Here is a 24825-nt window from a genome sequence, read left to right as displayed (position 1 = left end):
GCCAGAGGTTTGGTTTAGTTTACACCAATAAAAGCTGAAAGCCTGTTTTTGTTCCATGATCTCATCCTAATTGATATTTACTCCAAGGAAAATGGGTGACAGCTCTGGAAAAACTTTGATTTAACATCTTTAGAGGATTTACAGTGTTAAACGTGTTGTGCATATAATAGATTTCTCTGATAATAGCATCATAAAGGAAAGGTTTCAAGGCACTAATATAAATATTGAAGTTCCCCTACATAAGCAATGCATTTAAGACTAATTTAAAGAGTACCTAGAAGGTTCTACAGAAGGTTAAGCAAGTGTGGCATCTAAAGAACACCACATGGTGCCATGAGAATATTTTCATATTTACAGTATGTATGTATAGTACTGTCTGTAGGTCTACTGTTACATTGAAGACACCACATCCAAGCATTAAAAATCCATGCCATAAAACAGACATTATTTTACTGAGAGTAGCTAAAAACTGCAATGGTTTTATCCAATTGGTAATCATTCATTGCAAGAGCCACTTCATTTTTAAACACCACTTAATCAATGATCTCCTCACTAAAAAAATAGTTAGGCTACTGAAATGATTGCCTGCTCTGAAATAGAAAACTCAACAGCCTACCACTCCCCCCTCCCACAGCCTGTTCAGCTTAGCCAAAGTCGAAGCATGGAGAGTTCAAGTAAAAGTAACAGTAACGTCGTACCGTACGCAATCTGCGTTAGTGGACATTTACTCTTCCACTCAGCATCCATCTGCAACTTCTGCCATGAGTTTGCTTCACCTATCTACTTTTCTGGGTAAGTCATCACTTTTCCTTAAGTTCTTGATATGTAAGCGCTCGATTGATCTGAATATCTGGCTTGAAAATCGGTTCTTTGCAAACTTCTATACTTTTGTGCAAGATGAATTTAATGCCGTTTCATCAACGTGGACTTTATCCGTCGGTGCGGAATAGACAACTTTTATTCACCTTAGTGTCAGCGCAGAGACCACTCTACATGCGAGTTACTTATTCTTGAGGTGCCCCTTTCAATTTTTTTAACACTGTGTGATATTTTATTCCCTCGCCAGTTGCCGCACTTGTAATGAGAGCTCAGCCGCAGCTCTTGAGCGGATCCTGCAGTTTTGAACTGGACGGCTGCGGCTACAAGTCTGATCCCGCTTACGCTGCCTGGGCCATTAACGAAGAAGGTATTATAAACTAGGTTTCTTACTGTAGAGTTTATTATTTGATCAGATGAGAATGAATGCATTCATCCTTGACATACAATTTTAATTGCAACAGGTTGCAAAAACCTGGACAGCAAAGGAGTTTATTATTGGAAAACAATTTGTTTTAAAAGAGTTGCATGACATTTTCTATGGAATGATATTCCGGACATTATTCAAAAGGAATTGCAAATTGTATTTGCAATTGCGTTTTAAATTTGTGGAGGCATAAAATGTGACATAATCCAAACGCAATTGCAAATCGCGCATTACCGTTTGCATTTTCGTTTAAGCGAACGCACAGTGACTGCCAGATTTCAAATGGAAAAGAAAAGTCCGTTTGCAACTGTGTTTCCCATATCTTACGAGTTTTGGCCCTGTCATATTTAAATAGCAATTTCAATTACCACGTCTGCTTTTTCACTTTCTCAGCGTCGCGTATGTAGCCAGCCAAAACTCAAATGGAAAACTAATTCCCTTAGTATTTCCATTTCCGATGCCTTACACAGAAACCTGTCAATCAGGGTTAAGGGTGGGATTATGCTATGGGGCGTGTTTGTCTTGGGAAGTGACGTCACTCACAGTCTATCAGGATCAATAATTAGCACTGCACTTTATTAATCTATAATCTCACACTGGACTGTCAACATATTCTCCTCAATATACTACTTCATATATATATATGTTTCATATACTCCTACTTATTGTATTGTATATAGTGTGTATTGTTTACTGTACATTGTATATAATTATTGTGTTGTGTAAGTATGTGTACATTTGATTTGTAAATTGTGTTGTGTAAGTATGTTGTTTACTGTAATTGGTATATGTCTCGTCACTGTCATGACTGCTATGTTGCTCGGAACTGCACACAAGAATTTCACCTACTGTTGCACTTGTGTACATGGTAGTGTGACAATAAAGTGATTTGATTTGATAAACCGGCATCTGTTCAGGGCATCACCTCTTGACCGTCGACTGTGAGTGACGTCACTTCCCAAGACAAACACGCCCCATAGCATAATCCCACCCTTGACCCTGATTGACAGGTTTCCGTGTAAGGCATCGGAAATGGAAATACTAAGGGAATTAGTATTCCATTTGAGTTTTGGCTGGCTACATACGCGACGCTGAGAAAGTGAAAAAGCAGACGTGGTAATTGAAATTGCTATTTAAATATGACAGGGCCAAAACTTCGTAAGATATGGGAAACACAGTTGCAAACGGACTTTGCTTTTCCATTTTAAATTTGGCAGTCACTGTGCGTTCGCTTAAACGAAAATGCAAACGGTAATGCGCGATTTGCAATTGCGTTTGGATTATGTCACATTTTATGCGTCCACAAATTGAAAACGCAATTGCAAATACAATTTGCAATTCCTTTTGAATAATGTCCGGAATATCATTCCATAATTTTCAGTGATGCCTGTACTTAGTGTAACATGCCTAATTTTGTGGACCTAATTAATGACGTCAAACAAATGCATTTCATGACTAAATACAACTGCACTTAAATGCTTTTTGTGCACAGATAGACAAAAGCCAGTTGCATTTTGTCCTGTACGAAAAAGTAAAGTTTGCTCTTTACCAAAACATACGCTCAACCAAAAGCTGATTTTGTGCACAAAACTGAGAAAAGTTCCTTAAATTTTGTGGAGATTAGCAGGGCTGTAGCAACAAATCTTTGGCCCCTGACTGTATATTGGTCTGGGTCACTGACGTGCACAGAACGGGGACATTCATACCATGCACCATGTTACCAGGTTTATGCCATGGTACTGAATGATTGATTGTGTTCATATTTCATGATACTCTCATGATACTCCAAGGTACTTTAACAAATACCATGGTTTTACTATGACACATGTCATAAACATGGGGTTATCACAGACCATGTCTGAAAAGAAATAAAAAAAACAAGTGTACTCTCTATGGTGCGTGTGGTAAATTGAGCACGAATCGCAGAGAGTAGCATGAGCCTCCACATGCTGTAAGTCTCTGCGGTGTAATGCATGACGAGCTACGTGATAAGATGTGTGGATTGACGGTCTCAGAAGTGGAGGCAACTGAGACTTGTCCTTCGCCTTTTGTGGAAAAAATGCACCCAGTATGTAACAAAATGCATTTTGTCAACAAAATGCTCATTTTGTGAATAAGATATGTATTTCGTCCATGAAAGGGGTTGTTTGGATAACAAAGTGTCATCTACAAATTTAGTTTTGTAAACTCCTGTTTAAGATTCAGTATGTTACGAAATGCATTTTGTCCAGAAAATGATTTTTGTAAATTCCATTTCATGATTCATCATGTCTATTCAGTACATCTACAATATGAGTTGTCGGGATCACAAAATGCATTTCTTCCTTGGATTTAAAAAAAATAAAATTATTTTACAAAAATCACTTTGTGAATGAAATGCATTTTGTGTCATGCTGAAGAATTCATTCACAAAATGCATTCCTTCGTCCACAAAGGAGTTGCCTTGATCACGAAATTGATTGTACAGAAATCATCCACCCAGATCCAGACAACCGCTTTCATCAACAAATTGCATTTTGTGGCATACTGAGTTCATTGTGTTTTCTGTTTTCCACTTAATAAAATGTAAATTCAAGGAACTTGTCTCTATTTCGTGCATGAGAACAGTTTTTGGTTTAGAATTTTGTGCACGAAATGAAGCGCTGACTTCACATTTTCGTGGAGAAAATGCAACTGGCTTTTGTATTTCTGCACTCAAAATGAATTTTAGTGTAATTGTATTTTATCATAAGATTCTGCATTTTGTATCTTGCAATTCATTTGGTCCTCGAAATTAGGTATTTTACACTTGCCACTTACCACAGGGTGGCACGGTGGTGCAGCGGTTAGCACTGTCGCCTCACAGCAAGAAGGTCGTGGGTTCAAACCCTGGTTGCCCTGGCCTTTCTGTGTGGAGTTTGCATGTTCTCCCCGTGTCTGCGTGGGTTCTCTCCGGGTACTCCGGCTTCCTCCAAAAGACATGCAGGCTAGGTTAATTGGTGTCTCCAAAAAAATTGCCCTAGATGTGGAGGTGGAGTGTGAGTGTGAGTGTATGTCTGTCTATGTGTGGCCCTGTGATGGACTGGTGACCTGTCCAGGGTGTCCCCTGCCTTTCGCCCAATGTTAGCTGGGATAGGCTCCAGCCCCCTGTGACCCTGTACACAGGATAAGTGGTTGATGATGGATGGATGGATGGATTGTAAACCACAGTCTTTTCATAAGTAGGTTAATTGTAACTATAGTTAGAATATATAAAAATACCTATTCATGGTTACATCTTTGAAGAGTGTAATACATTAAATCACACGATAACACAGACACTGTAAAAAGTAACCTTAAGGAGTTATTTCTACATAATTTAACCCTCCAAATTAGTTTTGTTGGTGTTGTCACAGATGCAGAGGCAGGACCCAACAGCAGAGTTCAAAAAAGGAATTTACTGATTACAAAAAAATAAAGGGAAAAAACTCAAACTCTCACAAGGGGGGAAAAACAACATAAACTACCTGAAGGGGAAAAACACAAAGTAAATAATCCAGGCTAGACAGGGGAAATGGGGAACAGGACTGACCTGACTGGAAAACAGGAACCAGGGAAAGAGCAACACGACTGACTGGCAGGACCGACAAAGTAAAACAAACAAAACTGGAAACAAGACGAACTGGCACTGGACAGCAAACACAAGAAAACTAAAATAGGGAGAGAAATCAAAAGATTAAGAAGACAGGGCAGGTGTGACTAATAAACCAATAATGGGCAAACAAGGAGGCAGAGTATGATGTTAGACAAAGAGACACAGAAACAAAACCACGTGCTCTCACAAGACAACAAAACACTGGAATGGCATGAGCGCACATCGCCAAGACAATAAGGCAATATACGCCCATGCCAACCAACAAACAAGACGAGAGAATGCGTAACAACGCAAAACAAAGCGATGCCACACATTCTAACACTAAACGAAACCTGAGCGTACATTGCGAGGCAAACGTCACGCGATGCACGCAACATGCATCAAAAACATGATAGGACACCTGTCCGAGAGTTCGGCCACACACACACCCGACACCTTAGACTGAAGTGACCAAACCTCAGCACAACATGAAGACAGCACGCAACCTGGGTTTGCAATGCAACATGATCAGGATCCAGACACAATGCTCCGGACATGAAACAAGACAGACCGAAGAGCTCATGGCAACCAAATACAACCGAAACCGTGCGCTCACACAAAGACAGACAACGAAATACGAGACAGACATGAGACGATGATGCCACTGTCCTGACAGACAAAAACCCAGACTGACAGAGTGACAGGACCCTGAGAGGAGTAATCTAATGTATTTAGGTTTATTCAGTGATGTTAAGTCAAATTTGTGTCTTGAATTAATAAACCAGTTAAGATGCTACCATGAAGCACATTTGTTTGGTTAACATTCTTTTTTCCAGTGCATAGAATATGGCATTGACCATATGTTTTAATATTTTAATTATATTATTTTAATTATATATTATAAAAACATGAAGAGGTAGGTATAATATTGTATTATAATTTTTATAATTATAAATGCATTTTCCACAACCGTTTTGGCTTAAATGTGACCTGTTCCAAAAATAAGCCTTGGTGCCATTGCTTTACTTTTCTTAATGGCCTCTGCCATAAAAAATTTAAATAATATATCTGGTGAACAATTTGTTGGGCTCAGCTGTTGTGGGGACATAGATGAGATTCTTTTGAATAACTGTGAATTGAAGTGCAATGAATGAAGTATAATCCTGTGAACTTACATTGGATGGTTGTAACTGGCAAGATGACGCCCCTGTCTCAACCTTTTGGGCATGGATTGTGTGTTCTAGTTTTTGCCCACATGTCAATAAATAGAGCTATAAAAGACTTGGCTTCAAATGTGTGTCTCTGTTTGGTTTCCTAGACAACACAGTCTTTGTGGTGGAAACAGTAGAATCAGGCTTCTTAGTTTTAGGAAAGTGGGAGCAATAGACTACTGATAAATGATTTGTTAATTAATTTGGTCAGATTTTCCAAAATATAAATATTTGTTACATAATAAAAATGTCCCTATGGCTGTCTGTGATGATGATGATTGCCTGTCTTTGTATTATTTAGAATGTTTATTTTAATTTATTGATTGAATGTAAAGCCAGCCAAGGAACAAAAAAAAAAAAAATGGACGGAGTGAAAGTGAAAAAGAACGAGAGAGAGGAAGAGTCTGGAGACCTGGATAATTGATCTGTTAATCGTATGCCTCCAGCCAGTCGTTTTCAGACAGCTGTAGAAATCATTGTAGGCATTTGGAGAAGTACAGCAGACATCCATAGAGTTTTAACCCTTATATGGATGCATAGAAGTGGGCTACTTAAAACCACACAATGTGCAATAGCTGAAAAACAGCTGCTGCAGTGGGGTTGTAAGTTTGTAGAGAGAATCCTCTGCCATTTTGCCATTGAAGGAATAGTTCACGAAAAATGAAAATGTAATGCATCATTCCCACTGTCCATTGGGGCTATCAGTTTTTTTGTCTTGAAAAGTTCAGAAGACCTTGTTAACTGAATCAGCAAATGTTTGTATGTGGCTTTAATAAACTATGTAGGCCAATGACATCAGTTTTTTCCTCCTTTATTGTGGGCATGAAATATGTTGTGCCTGTGCTAGGTTTGAAAGCTCAAGTGAACTGTCTGGTGACCTTCTGTCGATGCTAAAACAATCATGTGCGTTGTAGTTAACACTGCTTTGTGGTAACTGAATTTCATCATATTTACAAGAGACATGATTTCACCATTTTAAACACCATTTTTAAGCTCAGATGTTCCTGTGTGTCTTGGCCTGAGAAGTGGATTGTATTTTGCTCATGGACTAAATACATAAGAAATATCCTACAATGAGCCAAACCAAAGTGTAGGAAATTAGTGAGTATTTGCAAGAAGGCATGAGGAGAAAAGAAAAAAGTAGAGACATAGCTCTCATCTGGCACCTGGAATGAATCCCCATGGGAACATCTGGAGGTATCAAAGAAGATGCTAAAGCTAACCGCGGCAAAACACTTTTACATCATGTGGAAGTTTTATGCATATTAATAAGTGAAAATTTGATGAATGCACAACACCTTTGATTGCTTTATTTCTGACAATTGATATTTCTTCTCAAACTTTTAATTAATCTGTTAAAATGTGAAAATAGTCTATTTCTTTTCTCTAAACAGTCTCTCCGTTAAAATGGAGACAATAAAGGGAATGTTAAGGGAGTGGTTTTTTTTACATTTTTGTGAGGCTGATATGGATCACACCTGTTTTTGACACAAAGTTTAACATCAGGGACCACCCATTCATTTAATTTACTTTATCTGTGAAGCTGTTTCTGTTCATTACTGCTAGCCCTGTGTAACCCAGATATCTGTTTTTTATGGATTACTTGATTGATTTGTCTGTAGCACTTGAGTTGATTGTTTTAAACAATCATACATTTTCTTTCTCAATTTTTTTATTTTATTTTTTATTCTGCCTTTCGACATAAACTTATTAAATCAACAGTTAAAACATACACACGCAGAAATGAACAGTAGGTGACCCCAAATATTTTTTAATGCATGCAACTAAAATGATTCCTCTTCCTTTAGGTCGCTTCATCACAGCAGACTCCCTGTCTGTTGGTGACAAAGAAAAGTATGTTCTGGTCAGCCCAGAGTTGGAGATCCGTGACTGGAGTTGTGTGCGGTTAGTCTATCAAATCACTGGCTCGGGCTCGCTTCAACTCCACTTACGACCCGAGGGGGAGAACTTTGACTACACCTTATGGACTGCGGAGAAACCCTCAGACAGTTGGCATATTGCCAGTGTGGACCTCCGCAATATGTCTGGGGCTTACCAGGTATCTGCATGACATGGCACGGAGACAGGATTCATAGGGGTTGTGTATATGTATATGTTGTCTGACAAGTCATAGTTTTCCAAGCATAAAGAGGGTTTGAGGGGAGTTGAAGAAAAGAGCCTTTGTAAATACTACAGTGGAATATACTCCCACTTTTTTGTGGGAATTACTTTTGAGAAGATAAGACTGAGTGTAATCCATGCCCATTGTAAATAAAGGAATAGAAATTTTTTGTTTACTAACAAGTGCTATGACTTGAAAAAAAAAATGACCTGAGGTGTGTGATGTAAATGTTCTAATGTTATATTCAATCTAAGCTTAGAATGTGTCACATCTCATCCTGTTCATATATGCTGAATATTGATGTGTTAGGCCATGGAGCATTTGTGTAATGACTGTCATAGATATAAAGATTGTCATCTAGGTTTTAGTTAGACAAATAGACATTATTCGTGTCAGTTGAATAGATGTTAAAGTAATGTTGACTAGTTGAATTAATCCATTCCCTGCCAACAGCCCAATTTCATTCATCTTTGTTTATTTATTTTACATTCAGCTACTATTTGAGGGTAAACCCAGCAGAGGAATAGGAAACAGCATTGCGGTTTTTGAAATACACATCGTCCCTGGATACTGTATTGGTAGGTCCTCTAGTTTTATACTTACTCTAAACTGGTACAATGTCATGCGTATTATGGAGCACAGCATCTCCGATGCATTACAAAATCTACAAAGTTGTGCAGGAAGGCAGTGTTATGCTGATGAAAATAAACTTTCCACTCAGGAAATGATTTGAATATTTTAAGCAATAGTTCTCCCCAAAATGAAAATTCTTTCATAATTTGCTTACCCTCATGTCAACTTTCTTTCATGTGCAGAAGACAAAAGGAGGTGATTTGTTGAATATCGTGGTCCGTTCATTGATGTCAATTGTGCGTTCAGGAGTGCTATGAGAAGAGCTCGTTTTACAGTGGCACATGTATTCGCATAAGAAATTGTGGATGTCAAGATTTTAAAGGTGTACTCAGTAACTTTTTGAAGTATGTCAAAGTGGCTTACGTTGGCTTACACTCATATACTGACACTTAGTGGCCTGGAAGGTGCATCAGTCAAACACAGTAGTTTTCAGTTACCAATGACATTGTAGAAATTACTATGCCCAGTAAACCAGGATTAATTTAATCCATGCGTGAAAGTGTCCAAAAATGGTGTAGTTACTGAGATTAATCTAGTAGTATTTGGCTGGTCATGTGATGTTAATATGACTGCCCTCATGAGGTGCCCCTGCCCCATGTGGAATAAAATAACTTTTCTAAGATTACTGATATAACTCTTCATGCGTGGTCATGATTTTATACATACAGTATGTTTCAAAATTACTATTTATTTCTTAACAAGTTTTTAACCATTAATCACATGGATTAAACTTTTGGGTAAATTTTTAAAGGATTAGTTTACCCAAAAATGAAAATGATCTATGTACTTACCCTCATGCTATCCCAGATGTGTATGACTTTCTTTATCTGCTGAACATAAACAAAGATTTTTAGAAGAATTTCTCAGCACTATACAGTAGGTCCATGCAATGCAAGTGAATGGGTGCCCAAATTTTTAAGCTCCAAAATACACATAAGTGCAACATAAAAGTACTCCAGAGAAACAAATTAATATATATATATATATGTTTATTTTTTTTTTTTTTTTTTACAATAAATTATCCTCCCTGCTCAGTCAATCTCAAAGTTTCACATTCCCATTCTTCTTCTTCTGTTTTGGTGATTCACAGTCTTAATGCAAATTGCCCCCTACTGGGTAGAGATAATTTATAATAAAAATGACTTAAATATTGATCTGTTCCTCACCCACACATATCATAATATGTCTGAACACATGGATTAAACCACTGGAGTTGTATGGATTACTTTAATGCTCCCTTTATGTGAATTTTGGAGCTTCAAATTGTATGGACATCCATCCATCCATCCATCCATCCATCGTCAACCGCTTATCCTGTGTACAGGGTCGCGGGGTTGTATGGACATACAGAGCTGAAATATTCTTCTAAAAATATTAATTTGTGTTCTGCAGAAGAAAGAAAATCAGACATATCTGGGATGGCATGAGGGTGAGTAAATCATGTGAGATTTTTCATTTTTGGGTGAACTAATCCTTTAGCTCTAAAATGAGACACTATACACTGCCATTATATTGAAAAGATGGAGTGGGATCTTTATCAAAATGTCTTGTTTTGTCTTCGGCTTAGGAAAGCAGTCATATGGGTTTGGAACGAGTAAATTAGGGGTGAGAGTAAATTATGATAGAATTTTCATTTTTGGGTGGACTATTCCTTTAATGCTCTGTCTGTTTCAGAATGTAACTTTGAGGAGCACCACTTGTGTGGCTATAGTAATCAGTGGAATCCCAATGTGAACTGGTATGTGGGAGGGAGCTTGGCCCGGGACCCTCAGTCAAACCTTCCAGATGACCACACTATGAACAATGAGAGAGGTAATTTAGGCTGAAAGAACAGCATCATAATGTACAATAACTCAAAAGCTGGAATGTATCATGCTGACCCAGGCTTTCCAACTAGACCATAGCTTTTGTCAACATCTTCCCAACCCCAAATTCTCGTAGTTTGGAAGTTGCTTACTTTCCTACCCCGAGGAATATGCTGTGTGAATCTATCCTTTGTATTATTTTTCCACTCTGAACTAGGTCATTACATGTATGTGGACTCAGTTTATGCTAAAAGGTTCCAGGAGGTGGCCAAGTTGGTATCGCCAGTGACTACCACTCCAATGGCAGGATGCTTGTCATTTTACTATCAAAGGGACCAAGCTATTGGAAATTTCTTCTCCGTCTTCACTAAGGACCAGCTGGGCCAATATGAAGAGATATGGAGGCCTGATGTGTATGCAACATCAAGTTGGAAATTAGTACAAGTGGATATTAAGGCACCACATTCCTTAGAGGTCAGTGAGTTTTTTTTTAAATAAAAATAATGTCCCCCTGTATGTGTCCCAAAGTTGATCAGACATTCTGAAGTATATTAATACATAGAGCAGGATGACTATGAAAGGTTTAATGCTCCAACTGGAAGGTTCAGGTGTTAACATAAGCTGCTAAAAACAATCCATATTTATGATGTATTAAATATCTGAAAGCTTCCTTTGTGCTTTTGCATGTCTTCATTTTTATTTAAATGGTAAATCCTACCACAGTAGGCACTGGTATACAGGCATCAGAACATGGCTGTACATCACACTTTAGCACTTGGAGATACTCTATAATTGAGAAAGAACAGACTCTAGTTGCTCACAGCCGGTCTCTGTCTGTTTTACAATGTTGTCTATAAAAATGTACATTATTTACCTTCAGATTAATTAACTGAAATCAATGGAGAAAGCCTCCTCGTCGGAAGTATAAGGTTTCCTCCATGAATGAGCAAGCTCGTCATGGAGGTCATCAAAGAAAGGATGGGACTGATGAGGCGTTCCCTTCCCTTGGCCACCAGACAGAAATCTGTCCTCCAACTTGGAGCTTTTGGGGTCTCTTGTTTGCATGGCCAGTCTAATTGAAGCGTGGCCACTGCATGAGTAATCACCTCGAGTAATTCCTCAGATGATTTATTATCATGCCCGGAATGCTCGGAGGTGGGTAACTCAAAGTCTGCAGACTCAAGAGATTCATGGTCTCCCTCATGAAACGAAGAGGCGCCGGAGCGTGCTTCAGGATCACAGGAAGGACCAGCTGGATCTGGAGAAAGAGCGAGCGATAGGGACGGACCCGTCTCTCGCTCCTCAGCCAGATCCATACGAGAGCCCCACGATGGAAGTGTGGGCGCTGACTCTCGGAAGTAAGCAAGACGAGTGCGAAGCATTTTGACTGAGAACAGATTGCAATGCTCGCACCCGCCCGGCCCCAACGCAAGAGCAACATGCTCTTCCCCCAAACATACAAAACAAAACTGGTGTGTGTCCCTCTCAGCCATAGAGAGTAAACAAGGGAACACACATTGCTTGCTCTGTCTTTCAGTCATTTTCTTTTTTTTTTTTTTTTTAAATAGAGAAAGGTTTCGGCGCACTGCCTAACAAAATCTAACTCCTAAGAGTGGAAAGTAGACAGTTTCTGACAGGCTCATGAAGCACAACACACACAGAGTGATCTGAAGACAAAAGATCTAACAGTGCACCTGTGACACATCTATTTATAGCCCTGCTACAGGTGCATCCAATGATGTCACCAGCATAGGCTATAAATTCTGGTCAATTTCATTGACGTGTTGCACACATATTCACAGCTGGTCACACCTAAAGTGTCTAAAAAGTCCCTAAGCGCTAAATCAGCACAGCACAGGAACACCAATTTGCGAATAAGCGCCACTTTAGGGCATAAAGCTTCCTGGTAGAAGGAGCTCTGGGTTGGTTAATCGTGTCTACGACCGCAGGTGGTAGGTCTCTCAGATCTTCCACATCCCATCCAGGGGCCAGACGTGGAGATTCCAGAGGTCTGGGCATGGATGCCAGAGGGTGCCCCTTCCCTGGGAAAGAAGGTCCTTCCTCAGGGGAATTTGCCAGGGAGGTGCTGTCGCGAGGAGCGTGAGATCCATCCAATTCTGAATGGGCCAGTAAGGAGCCAGTAAGGTGACTTGTTCCTCGTCCTTCCTGATCTTGCACAGCACCAGTGCAAGAAGGCTCATTGGGGGAAATGTGTACTTGCGCAGCCCCGGGGCCAACTGTGTACCAGCGTGTCTGTCCCGAGAGGGCCCTCTATCAGGGAGTACCAGAGCAGGCAGTGGGAATTTTCTTGGGAGGCAAAGAGATCTACCTGTGCCATGCCGAACCAGCCCCAAATCAGCTGGACCACTTGGGGGTTAGGCCTCCACTCTCCGCTGGGCGAGACCTGTCGTGACAGCATGTCCGCTGTCGTGTTGAGGTTGCCCGGGATATGAGTGGCGGGACCTGAGTCGCTGCCGACTCCAAAGGAGGAGATGGCGGTCGAGTTGTGACTATTGACGGGAGCTCACGCCACCTTGATGATTTATGTATGCTACCGTCGCAGTGCTGTCTGAACGGATCAAGACACGCTTGCCCTGGATCAGCGGGAGAAACCTCCGCAGGGCAAGGAATGCAGCCCAGCAAATCTAAGCAGTTGATGTGCCAACGCAGCCGGGGCTCTATCCAGGAGCCAGCGGCTGTGTGCCCGTTGCACATGGTGCCCCAACCCCGTTGAGAGACATCTGTGGTGACCACGACACATCTGTACAGCTGCTGTAGGGGGACTCAAGGGTTGAAAGTCTGATGGCAGGGAGGGGTGATTAACACTTGATATGTGCCGTGGCGCCATGCCCATCTCAGGACTGGAGTCTGAAGCCAGTGCTGAAGCGATCTCATATGCATCAACCTGAGCGAAGCAACCGTGGCAGAGGATGCCATTTGCCCCAGGAGCCTCTGGAACTGTTTTAGAGGAACCGTTGTGCCGGGCTCGAAGAGAGCGAGGCACCTGAGCACCGAATGCGTGCACTCGTTCGTGAGGCATGCTGTCATAGCCTCAAAAGCAAACCGGCGAGCTTGCTCTTTTCCCAATTGACCTGAAGCCCTAGATGGCTGAGGTGCCTGAGAACCTGGTCCCTGTGGGCGCATAGTAACTCTCGAGATTGAGCTAGAATGAGCGAGTCATCGAGGTAGTTGAGTATGCGGATGCCCACTTCCCATAGCGGGGCAATTCACCTTGAGAAATGAAAGCCACGAAGACAAAACTGCCATGGACATGTTCTCACAGTGAGTACATGGACCATCCACAAACTCTGCGTCTATGACCATCAGTTTTGGAGAGATATCAACCACATCCAGGAACTACACAGAGGCGGAAAGGGATCTTTAAAAAGACGCATCCTGAAAATGACGTTCGACACCTGCTGTGTATTGCTCTTTTGTGAGTGAAAACAAACTCTATAGAGGGGAAAATACTCTTCTAGAAGTATGCACTCTTTCAGACAGAAGCACTGTCGAAGCACCCAGGAGTGTGGACTGCACAGCGTGCAGAGAAGGAGAAAGCCGCTGGTAACGCGTCATAGATCCAACAGCAGTGCTCTGCCTACAGAGGTGAGTGGAACAGTAGTGTACTTCAGCTTGCTGCTGCACAACCTCTCTGAAGAAAGAAATCTTACTGACAGAGGCACGCTCGCTTCCCTTTATACCCGTATGTCTGGGCGGGACATGCAAATTCTGTCTGCTCTATTTCTCAATGGCCTTTTCTCAAGATCAGAGGTAAATGAGGTTCTCAAGAAAGACCCCTTGTGTCACTACATTTGACACAACAGGGGAACTCCTTCAATACTGTTTAAAAAGCATCCCAGGGTGATACCTCAAGAAGTTGGTTGAGAAAATGTCAAGAGTACATGTCTGCATATTCTAGGCAAAGTGTGACTACTTTGAAGATGCTAAAATATAACACAGTTTTGATTTATTGTTATTACATAGTTTTGATGACTTTAATATTATTCTAAAATGTGACAGGAAAAAACATTTAAATAAAGAATAAGTAAGTGACCCTAAACTTTTGACCGGTAGCGTATGGTATATATATACAGTATATTAAATAAACATGTTCTACTTGCATTAAAAAATCTTTGTTATATTGTACATTTTGGATGCATTTGAATGGAAGTGAATGGAGCGCAAAGTGTAGTGTGACTGCCTCTTAAACAGGGGAATGCAATTAATTCTGAATTATGCTCAAAAACCATTTAGATACAGCAGAATTTTCAATGAGGAAATCAAAGACTACAAACAATGGATCATCAGCTTTGATGAAATTAAATAAAAATTCCTCTAAAAACTTAAACAGCTTGGCACAACTATATAAATGTTATCATAACTGCTCTGATTCTGAACTGAGGATGTTAAGAGATTTCCAAATGTAGTTCAAAGTATAGTCTATTTCAGACCATACATAATCTCCTTTTTTGAGGACAAAGGAGTGTTTGTTTATCATCTGTAGGAATAATATAAACAAAGTCAAGAACTAGTGCTGTGGCTGCCATGTTTGAGTGTGAGTTGCCAACTCTGGCAGACAATGTAAATGAGAGTGGGGGTGTGTGAGTGGAGTCTGGAGATCCTCTCCTACAGATGAGTTCACTGTCTGCTTCTAATGCAATTATAAACCCTCCGACCCACTGTTCTGTTCTCTTAGTGTTGGTCAATTCATGCATCTAATTTAGATTGTTTTGGCCCGAGCACCTAGGTGCGAGGACACTATTGATCTTCTAGGAGTTTATTATTTTTTCCCAAATTAATTGCATTTTTGAGGTTCTAAACATACTCAAAAACTCTTGAAACTTTGCACACTCATCAGAAGTGGTGAAAATGTACATCTGATATGTGTTTCAGAATTAGGTGTAGCAAATTGGCTCAATAGTGCTACCCACAAACTTTCAATGATGTGCTCTTTACGCTGTGTTTCACCTACACATACGAAAATCGGTACACATGTGTAACATGCCAATACCTGCAAAAAAGTATCTTGGACCCATGCCCTAAACTTAACAGGAAGTCATCCATTGTGATTTTTCTCTAAAATCTGCTCCAAACTTCACATGTTTTATAACAGTTCCGGCCTGAACACTTCTATTTAACAATATTTAGTTATAGTCATAGCGCCACCTACTGGCAACAGAAAATGTTTTACACTGTGATACACTCTTAACAACATTTAAGTGCTAAAAATTGCTAAAAGAAATTGGAGTGACAATCCCCTGGCACAGCAGCCCCAACTTGCACCAGGGTGTGAGGGCCCGTTCATCGCTTCTTGCAGCTTTAATTCTATTTAGTTTTCTAGGTGGTGTTTGAGGTGGCATTCAACAGTGCTCATGGTGGCTATGTTGCTCTAGATGACATCTCTTTTTCCTCAGAGTTCTGCCACACAGAGACAGGTCAGTACAGTGCTGTTTCATAATAAGCAATAATATGCCTTATGCAACTGAGCTTAATCCCAAGCATCACAACACAGCTGTCTGTGTGCAGAGTTCTAAACCACTAGCAAGTTTTTATGGCCTTACTTCAAGGCTCAGTGTAACGGGGTCAGGAACCTATGGCTCGCTAAAAATCCCGTGATCCACTTTGATCCACAAATGATTGTTTAAATTTTTCAAGAGATACTGTTCCAGCAGAAAGTGTGGATGCAATTGCTAATCTTGAGATCAATGACACTGTTGTGATTTCCTTTCTTCCGAATTTGTCATACAGCCTACTTCTGGTGAACAAGGTTTGAAATGAACACCTGTCCAATGCAGATTTTTCATGTGGAGTATTTTGCACAGCCACTGTGGAAGGTGACCTGTAAGACTTCTTGTAGTGATATATTACAAGAAATTAGACACAAAGACGAGCGTTTGACGAAACATGATTATATTTTAAAGAACAGACGAAAGTAAAGCCACCGATGCGCATCTGATTTGATATGTGTGCGCAGTGAGCTCCGCTGTTCACGAGAGCAATTATAGTGCTTCCTCATTTCCCAATAACTATTGATCTTAGCTGTTAGCTGATCTTATTTTTTAGAAGCAAAATGTGAGCTCTAGTTTGCAAGCTCCTTGTCCATATATATTTTTCATGCCCAAGTTATTTTGCTCATCTACCCGCAACAGGCAGGTGACCTGTAAGACGTCTCTGAGTGACAAATTACAAGAAATGCTGTTAGTCAAAAAAATTACTAGAAATGTCTTTTGTTTAAGGTTTTTGTGTTTCAATTATTTTTTTTATTTTTTTAAAGCAAAATCAATAAAGCAAAAATATTCACCGACCTTGTGGGTTGACCATAAAATGGGATATTGTGATATTTTAAATGCAAATTATTAATAAAATATTTTTTACATATCGCCCAGCCCAAAAGGGTAGTTACATTTTTCATGAACAATTGCAAAATACGTTTTTGAGTAGTCTATGTGCAATATAAACATTTTATTTAATTTAAAAACTTTGTTTTAGAAAATTTTAAATTATTCGTTTTTGGTATGGCTCTTTCGGAAAAAAAAATGCATCAACCAAAAATTGTATAATTGGCTCCTTAGTGAAAAAAGGTTCCCGGCCACTGGTGTAACCTGTTAAATGTCAGTATGTAAGATTCAGAAACCCTTGTTATTAATAACACCTGTGGCCGTTAAGTTAACTGCAGCCAGCTACCTGTTGCTCGTGCTCAGGCACACTCCATAGGGACACGAGCGATCGAGCATCCAAAACAATTATATAACGTACAAAGAGACAACGTGATTCACCGGCATCATGCTGACAGATGAGGTAGCATAATTAAAATAACAAAGTTATGATTGTTTTGCTAAAAACTTTGAGACTGTTTATTATATTATATAATCTCCAGTGCTGGAACAGGGCTAAAACACAGTGTGGATACAGGTCTGAATATGAGAGACTGTAGCTTGAAGTAATCACTTTTCTTGCATGATACATTGACTGCATTTATACGATAGCCTATGTTGGCGTTAGCTAGCTAGCCAGCTTTATCAATATCGATAGATAAATTTGGTGGATAATGACAGTATCTGTTTATAAAATAGACTGTACATTATAAATATGTTGACACAATTCAGTATTGATATGCTTCCATCACAACTGTCATTTTGATATATCGATGCACTATTGTTTTATAATAATAGATTGTATAAATTCTGTATGACCAAGTTACGTTACACTAGCGAATGGGTCTTTTTGCATTATCTTGAACATTGTCTAGCATTCATTTCATGTGTTATTGTAGTTTACCTTGCTGAATAATTACAGATTATCATTGTTTATGACAGTTACTGTGCAGGCAAGACCAAATGAGCTAAAATTACACAGATCAATCCTTATGGCACTATATTTCACATGCTTTGCAGTTATGTAAGCTTTCCTGTCCAATAAGAAGAACGCCAATTCAGGGTCGGTTTCCCATAAAAATCAGTCTACAGGCTTTAATAGGCAACCTAGGAAGTCCGGGAAGGGTTCATTTTTTAAGTTGCGTTACAAGCAACTTAACACATTGGCACATGAAAAATTTTACATATTGCACCTTTAAGAAAAATAAAAGTTCTTAGAGGAAATTATAAGAAGTTCATAAGAGTATTCCTAAGTGCGAGATGTTGGTTAACAACTTTAACAGTCATAGTTTTATGCAATTATAAGGGCATTCTCTGCTTTCTAATGATAATGTTTCTATGGACTATAAAGATCACGGAGAGAGAGTGCAATGCAACACATCAGTTTGAATTGACTAGCATGATTGGTCACCACATTAAGAAGCTTCAAAACAGCATTTATTGTTTGAATTTTGTGATAACATTGACATGGTTTGAAAGTTGAAAATAAAAATAACATTAAACACACAAAATATAAAATTCTTCAAAAACAAAGATTTTTTGGGTGAATCTGGCCCCAGTTTACAAATGTCTATCTAAGTGGCGGATGTTCAGTTGGTGAGTTTGTTTCATGTGACTCATATTTCAGAGCCAGCTTTTGATCCTTCTGTTGCAAACTGTGACTTTGAAGATGGACTGTGTCAGTATTATCAGGAACAGATTGGAGGCACAGTGTGGAACAGGGTCTCTGTGAAACCAAATGTTTACCGCATCGGAGATCACACCACAGGCACGGGTGCGGAAATGAGACTATTCTTTCCCTTATTCCTCCAAATTTGTGGAGTGTGACCTAAAACATTTTTAATAGCTTGATCAAATTGGATCTTAATCCTTACACAATGAAGTGATATGGTTTGTAATGGTTAAGAAGTTATAACATTTTCTATGGTGTACTCAAAGATTTATTTTTGAACTAAGACTGAATGATCTTGTCTAAATGGAGAAGTAAATGCAATGAAAGTGATCTCTCTAACATCTGTAAACTGTCCTTTACATCCACAGGGTCTTTTCTACTGGCCAATACTCATTTTAGCTCTCGCCCAGGGTATGTGGGTCGCCTTTTTGGACCCTACCTACCAGGGAACCACAAATACTGCCTCAGGTTCTACTATGCCCTGCATGGCTTCATGAAAATAGATAATGCTTTGGCACTGTACGTCTATGATGAAAACAATGTTGGTCAAAAAATCTGGACTGTGTCTGAAAATTCTAAAGATGTTTGGACAGAGGTGGAAGTCACCTACCAGAAGCCAATGTCTACCAAGGTAAGTCTAAAATGGATGGATGAATTGTTGGTCAATAAATGAGAGATCTTTAGCTCTTATAGATTAAGGCTGCATTCTGTTTATGGCTGCTTTTACTTATTTTAGTATTGAGTGGAGTAAAAAAATGATATACTGTACAGTATATAATAAATCGGTCTGATGATAAATAACATGAAGGTTTAAGTGTTCTTCAGATTGGAGGTGATGGAAGGACACTGTGCAGGATGATAAGTACAAATAGAGTTTTAATGCTTTTTTGTTTTAATAATGTATTTTCTTATCATTTCTAAATTATAAGCAGCCACAAATCTTTAACTGCACTTTGGGTCACCCCTTAAATGAATTTAAAATGACTTAAATAGAATTATTGAACTAATCTCAAGGATTCTTATTTTAAGTGAGAATAATTCAGTGTCTGGCTACTGGCATAGCACATAAAAACCCCATAAATAGCTTTCCCATTTGTGAAATTTCTCAAAATGTCAAAGAAATACCACAGTAAAATAAAAGGTTTTGTGTTTTAAATTGAATTTTACAAATGTTCTAAAGACAAATGACTTTGGTTATAGATTATTTGTGTCTTCTTTCAAATAATTTTGATAGAAAATAATAAGTTATTTTCTTAATTTACTTGTCTTATTATTTGTGTTCTTACTTTTTTTTATTGAATTCCCTTTAAGATAGCATTTGTCAGCATCTGCAGAAACTTCTGGGACTGTGGACTTGTATCTCTTGACGACATCTCAGTGACCCTTGGAGACTGTCAGGTCACTACAGGTATGTCCTTCTTTCTAGAGTAAAAGAATTGTAGGAAAACATTTTCTGTTTTTTGAACATTTTGATAGAACAACTCATTGCTCTTTGCATACTTAAATGTTACCCTATATTTGGCACTATATTTAGAATTGTCCTATGATAACATGGCGTTTGACCCAGGTTTCTTGCTTTTATCCACTGGAAACCTGTGATTCATGGAAGATTTAAGGTCTCATTTCTCATTTGTTCTATTAAAGGGTAAGCTTTATTACTTCGAGGTTGCTTAGCAGAAGTTACTTGTCTGTGTTTTGAACATGTTTTAAATAATGTGGTTTAGAGAATGGGCAAGGCCCTTGTCTAAGGTTCTTAAATATGCTGTTTATAGATATATATTCCATGGTAATGGAGAACATCTGCCCTCAAAAACGTAGAAATTAAATGGGCAGTGCCGGCTGTGGTGGACAGAAATAGACAAGAATTTAACCCTTTCACTTATGATTACAGTCATGAAAATAGAGTATAGTCTAATAACTTTAAAACAGTTTTATAACTGCTGCTCTATTTTATAATGCATAGGATTGATCTATGCATTTATCATAGATTTGTGTACTGTTTAGGACCATTGAAGCCACCTCCTGGACATTGTAACTTTGAAACCGGTGACTGTGGCTACACCCAGAAAAAGAAAAATAAGAAGGGACATTGGTTACAGATTAGGGGACAGACACCCACCTCCTACACAGGACCCAAAGGGGACCACACCTTAGGGGTAGGTGAGTCAACTCTCTTCTTCCGTGCAAATGCAGAGATATTGCAATTTAACATAAAAACATTTGTGAAATGCTTTATAATCTTTGTTGACTTTACCAGACAGTACACACTAAGTCTTGTCCTGCTCTGACTTCAAGGTTACTTCATGTACATTGAGGCGTCCCACATGTTACCAAGTCAGTCTGCCCAGCTGATGTCCACTGAACTCAGGGGTTCAACCGGACCTCAGTGTCTGATCTTCTTCTACCACATGTATGGCTCGGGCACAGGGACTCTGAGTGTGCTGCTACATAAGGGGGATAGAGAGAGGTTGCTTTGGACAAGACAAGGGGAACAAAGCATGTCCTGGATGAAGGCAACGGTGGATTATGAGTGTTTCACAAGGCACTGGGTTAGAGACACGCATACTCCCTTTCTTGTTGAAAATTGTTTTTGGTAATGACCTTATCAAAGCAATTTATCAAAACTTTAAAAGGCAGTTTGATCACTGAGAAGAAGGTACTTTCATGCCAGGCAACTGATGGAGTATCAAAGTATCACGTTTGAACAATTTTGTTTCTTGGTATTTGTTTTGCATATTAAATTCTCTGAAATATTTAAAGGGAAATGTCACCCAAACATGAAAATTATCCCTCATGCCAACCCATGACTTTTTTTCTGCAGAACACAAATTAAGATATTTTAAATACTATTTTAAATACTTTAGGTCCTCACAAAGGAATTTAAATCTATGTGTTCTGACATGATATGATAGCTGTGGGTGAGAAACAGATCAATATTCAATAATCATAAATTATCCTCTCTGCCCAGTAGGGGGTAATATGCATTAAGACTGTGAATCACCAAACACTGGAGAAGAAGGAATGGGAATAGTGAAACTGAAGATTCTGTTACTTTCTCCTCACCCACACCTATCATACTGTTTAAGAAGACATTGATTTTACAAATGTGTCATCTTGAGGGCTTTCTAGTTGCCCTTATGTGGATTTTGGAGCTTCATAATTTTGGCACCCATTCACTTGCATTGTATGGACCAACAGAAAATAGAAATTCTTCTAAAAATCTTTGTGTTCAGCAGATGAAAGAAAGTCATTCACATCAGTGATGGCATGAGGGGGAATAAATGATGAGATAATTTTCATTTTTGGGTAAACTGTTCCTTTAATGTCTCCCTAATTGTTTGCAGATTATATTTGAAGCCATCAGAGGATCTTCAATAAGGAGTGACATTTCTATTGATGATATTGAGTTTAAAAAGGGACCTTGCAAAGGTGAGTGAAAAAAAAAACTATTTGGTACCAAAACACCAATTCAGTTTTGCTCAAATATAGTTTCCTGTTTTACTCTTACATAAATGGGAATTAAAATGAATGGCTATACAAATGACTTCTTCTGTGCTGAAGTCTGCATATCAATTTAAATACATAAAATGATGGGAAGTGTCAGTAGCTCATGCATCACCTCATTTTCAAAGGTCTCATTTGTGTCATACAGTGGCTTCTTTTATTTGATGTAATGCAGCATCCTGTATGAGGTCACTTGGCTGCACTGCTGCAGTGCAGTTAAAGAAAGAGGGGGAAGCAGTTGTTTTTTTAACCGCATTTCCCATACAACAGATCTGTGGAAGGGATTACATAATGTAATTGGAAATACCTGATTCTTTCTGTTGGATCACAGAGGTTGCAGTATTACGGGACCCTGTAAAACATAGAATAATGCATTTGCAGTGCTGGGTAGATTACTTATGAATTGTAATCTGGTACTGATTACATATAACATGACAAAAAATGTATTCAGTATTTTTGTTGATTTGATGTCACATGCAGATTAGTAGGATTGGCTGGTATTATTAAAGCCTGTTCATACATGCAACGACTTTATCGCTTTAAGTCACTAGTCTCTATACTGTGAAGTTGCTAGTGGGTGTTCCACCTAGTTATTGGTGAACTGCTCATCTAGCCATGTTTTAATCTAGCCACAATATAATCACAGATGATACATTTACACTACAACTTTTACATCTACACTCCATACCCCATATTGACAAAGCAAAAAACTGATTTTGCAAAACTTTGTAAACTTTGCCAATTTATTAAAAAGAAAAAATTAAATATCACATTGACATAAGTATTCAGATCCTTAACTCAGTACTAGTTTCACAAACTTTCAAATTATCATCGCAAAGGTATGCCAAAACGTATGTAAGGGGCATGGCCACTTTTACTAAAACGGTTATAACTCTTGAATGGAATGAGATTTTAACACCAAATTTGGTACACATTTCTGTGGAAACCAAATATTGCGTATCTCTGCCTCTTGGTGGTGCTATAATAATTAAAAATCTAAATATGGCTCTAACTATGGAACCGTTGATCCGATCGACTTTACATTTTGCAAGCAGTGTGTTTGCAGCCAGGTTCTCTGGAGTCCCAATCTCAATAATTATCAAACAAAGTTTTAACTTTGAATGCACCGTTGCAACAGTGTGCCAAAACTTACAAAGTGGGGTTGGCCACATTTTCTTAAATAGTTAAAACTCTTGAATGGAATGAGAGATCATCACCACATTTACAACACATGTAGAAGGTCAATCTAAGGACACATGAAAAACATTGGGTACCTCTGGCTCTTGGTGGCGCTATAACACTCAGAAATTTAAACAAACACCATATCTCTGTGCTACCTAACCTGGTGTTTCTGAAAATTGGGGCACTTTATAATTGTTTTATTTGCAAACAGACTGTCTAATTAATACTTAATATCTGTTACATATGTACTTAAAGGTTCTTAAAGGCTTGAACCCCGTTAATTGCTGCTTGCAGCTATATATTATTATATTTATTTCTATCAAATGCAAACTTTTCAAACTAATTTTTTTTAGCATCTCATCTCAGTGGAAACATCAAATCATTGAACTATGTTGGTAGTGATGGAAATTGCGACCATAGTTGAAGAAATAAAAAAACGTGTCAGCTGTAGGCTGTTTTAGAATGAAAAATTGTAATTATTTAAAATAAGTTTTAAACAGTTTACTGCAGTTACCTGACTAATATAATCAAGTTATCCATAAAAAGTAACTATAATCTATTTGTAATTTGATAACTACTACCCAGCACTTTGTATTTGTTATATATATATTCCTTTTAACTCTCTCTCTCTCTCTCTTTCAATAGATCCTGGAGACAGCATCCCATACTCAGGCTTCTCTGAGAATTTTAATGAGATTGAGTACTGAGCAAGGCCTCGGAGTGCTTGGAGTTTGTTTTAATTTGCATGTCACTGAGGACAGGCATTGAGTCAGTTTTTATTTTTGTGCACTTTGTTTAGGGAATATCAGAAATTACTTTTATTTTCTGTAATGGGTTGACATTGCTTAGCAGCATGCTGCTGGGTAGCATAAATGTATTGTTAACTTTTTGCTGATGTGAACATTTTCTTGTTTCTTTTAACACTGGCAAGTGTCCAGTTGTATACATTCTCACTCACAGTGTTACATTTATTAAACAAAATTTGTTTATAATTTAAAAACCTTTGTCATGTTTTTGTTTTTTTATTAAACAATCCCATATAAAAGCTCTCAGGGCTTCTAGAAATCCATCCATCCATCTTCAACCGCTTATCCGAAGTCGAGTCGCGGGGGCAGCCGCTCCAGCAGGGGGCCCCAAACTTCCCTATCCCGAGCCACATTAACCAGCTCTGACTGGGGGACCCCAAGGCGTTCCCAGGCCAGTGTGGAGATGTAATCTCTCCACCTAATCCTGGGTCTACCCCGAGGCCTCCTCCCAGCTGGACGTGCCTGAAACATTTTTTATTTTTCATTCATTGCATTTACAATGATATATGTTACTGTATCTAATGTATTGTGAATTTTCATTCCGTCTGGACTTAGGCAAATACATCACCTTTGTTGGAAGTTACTACAGTTTTCTTTTTTTTTTTCATCCATCTTCATGTAATGTATTGCCATCTGGTGGAATTAGTGTGTTATGAGTTAGGAGCGCAACCTTTGTATATG

At 38.8% G+C, this 24825-nt stretch overlaps 1 protein-coding gene across 2 annotated transcripts; it reads left to right on the top strand.

Moving 5' to 3' along the window:
• Positions 1-668: 668 nt before the first annotated feature.
• On the top strand, positions 669-24825 carry LOC127636695 (MAM domain-containing protein 2-like). 2 transcript variants are annotated; one of them, XM_052117369.1, is made up of 14 exons: positions 669-792; positions 1067-1186; positions 7855-8105; positions 8662-8746; positions 10476-10613; positions 10824-11080; positions 15948-16041; positions 18608-18754; positions 19021-19283; positions 19964-20060; positions 20657-20812; positions 20948-21201; positions 21997-22081; positions 23984-24825. In XM_052117369.1, the coding sequence occupies exons 1-14, from the start codon at positions 762-764 to the stop codon at positions 24043-24045; spliced, it is 2040 nt and encodes a 679-aa protein (XP_051973329.1). In that variant the 5' UTR covers positions 669-761; the 3' UTR covers positions 24046-24825. The 2 variants fall into 2 exon arrangements, with proteins under 2 accessions (XP_051973329.1, XP_051973337.1); XM_052117377.1 differs by lacking the exons at positions 21997-22081; positions 23984-24825 and having other exon boundaries at positions 20657-20808; positions 20948-21140.

Source organism: Xyrauchen texanus, chromosome 4 (assembly GCF_025860055.1).
Source record: "Xyrauchen texanus isolate HMW12.3.18 chromosome 4, RBS_HiC_50CHRs, whole genome shotgun sequence".
Classification (NCBI taxonomy): Eukaryota; Metazoa; Chordata; class Actinopteri; order Cypriniformes; family Catostomidae; genus Xyrauchen; species Xyrauchen texanus.
Note: the sequence above shows the minus strand (reverse complement) of the source record. Positions and strands in the feature narration are given on the sequence as shown.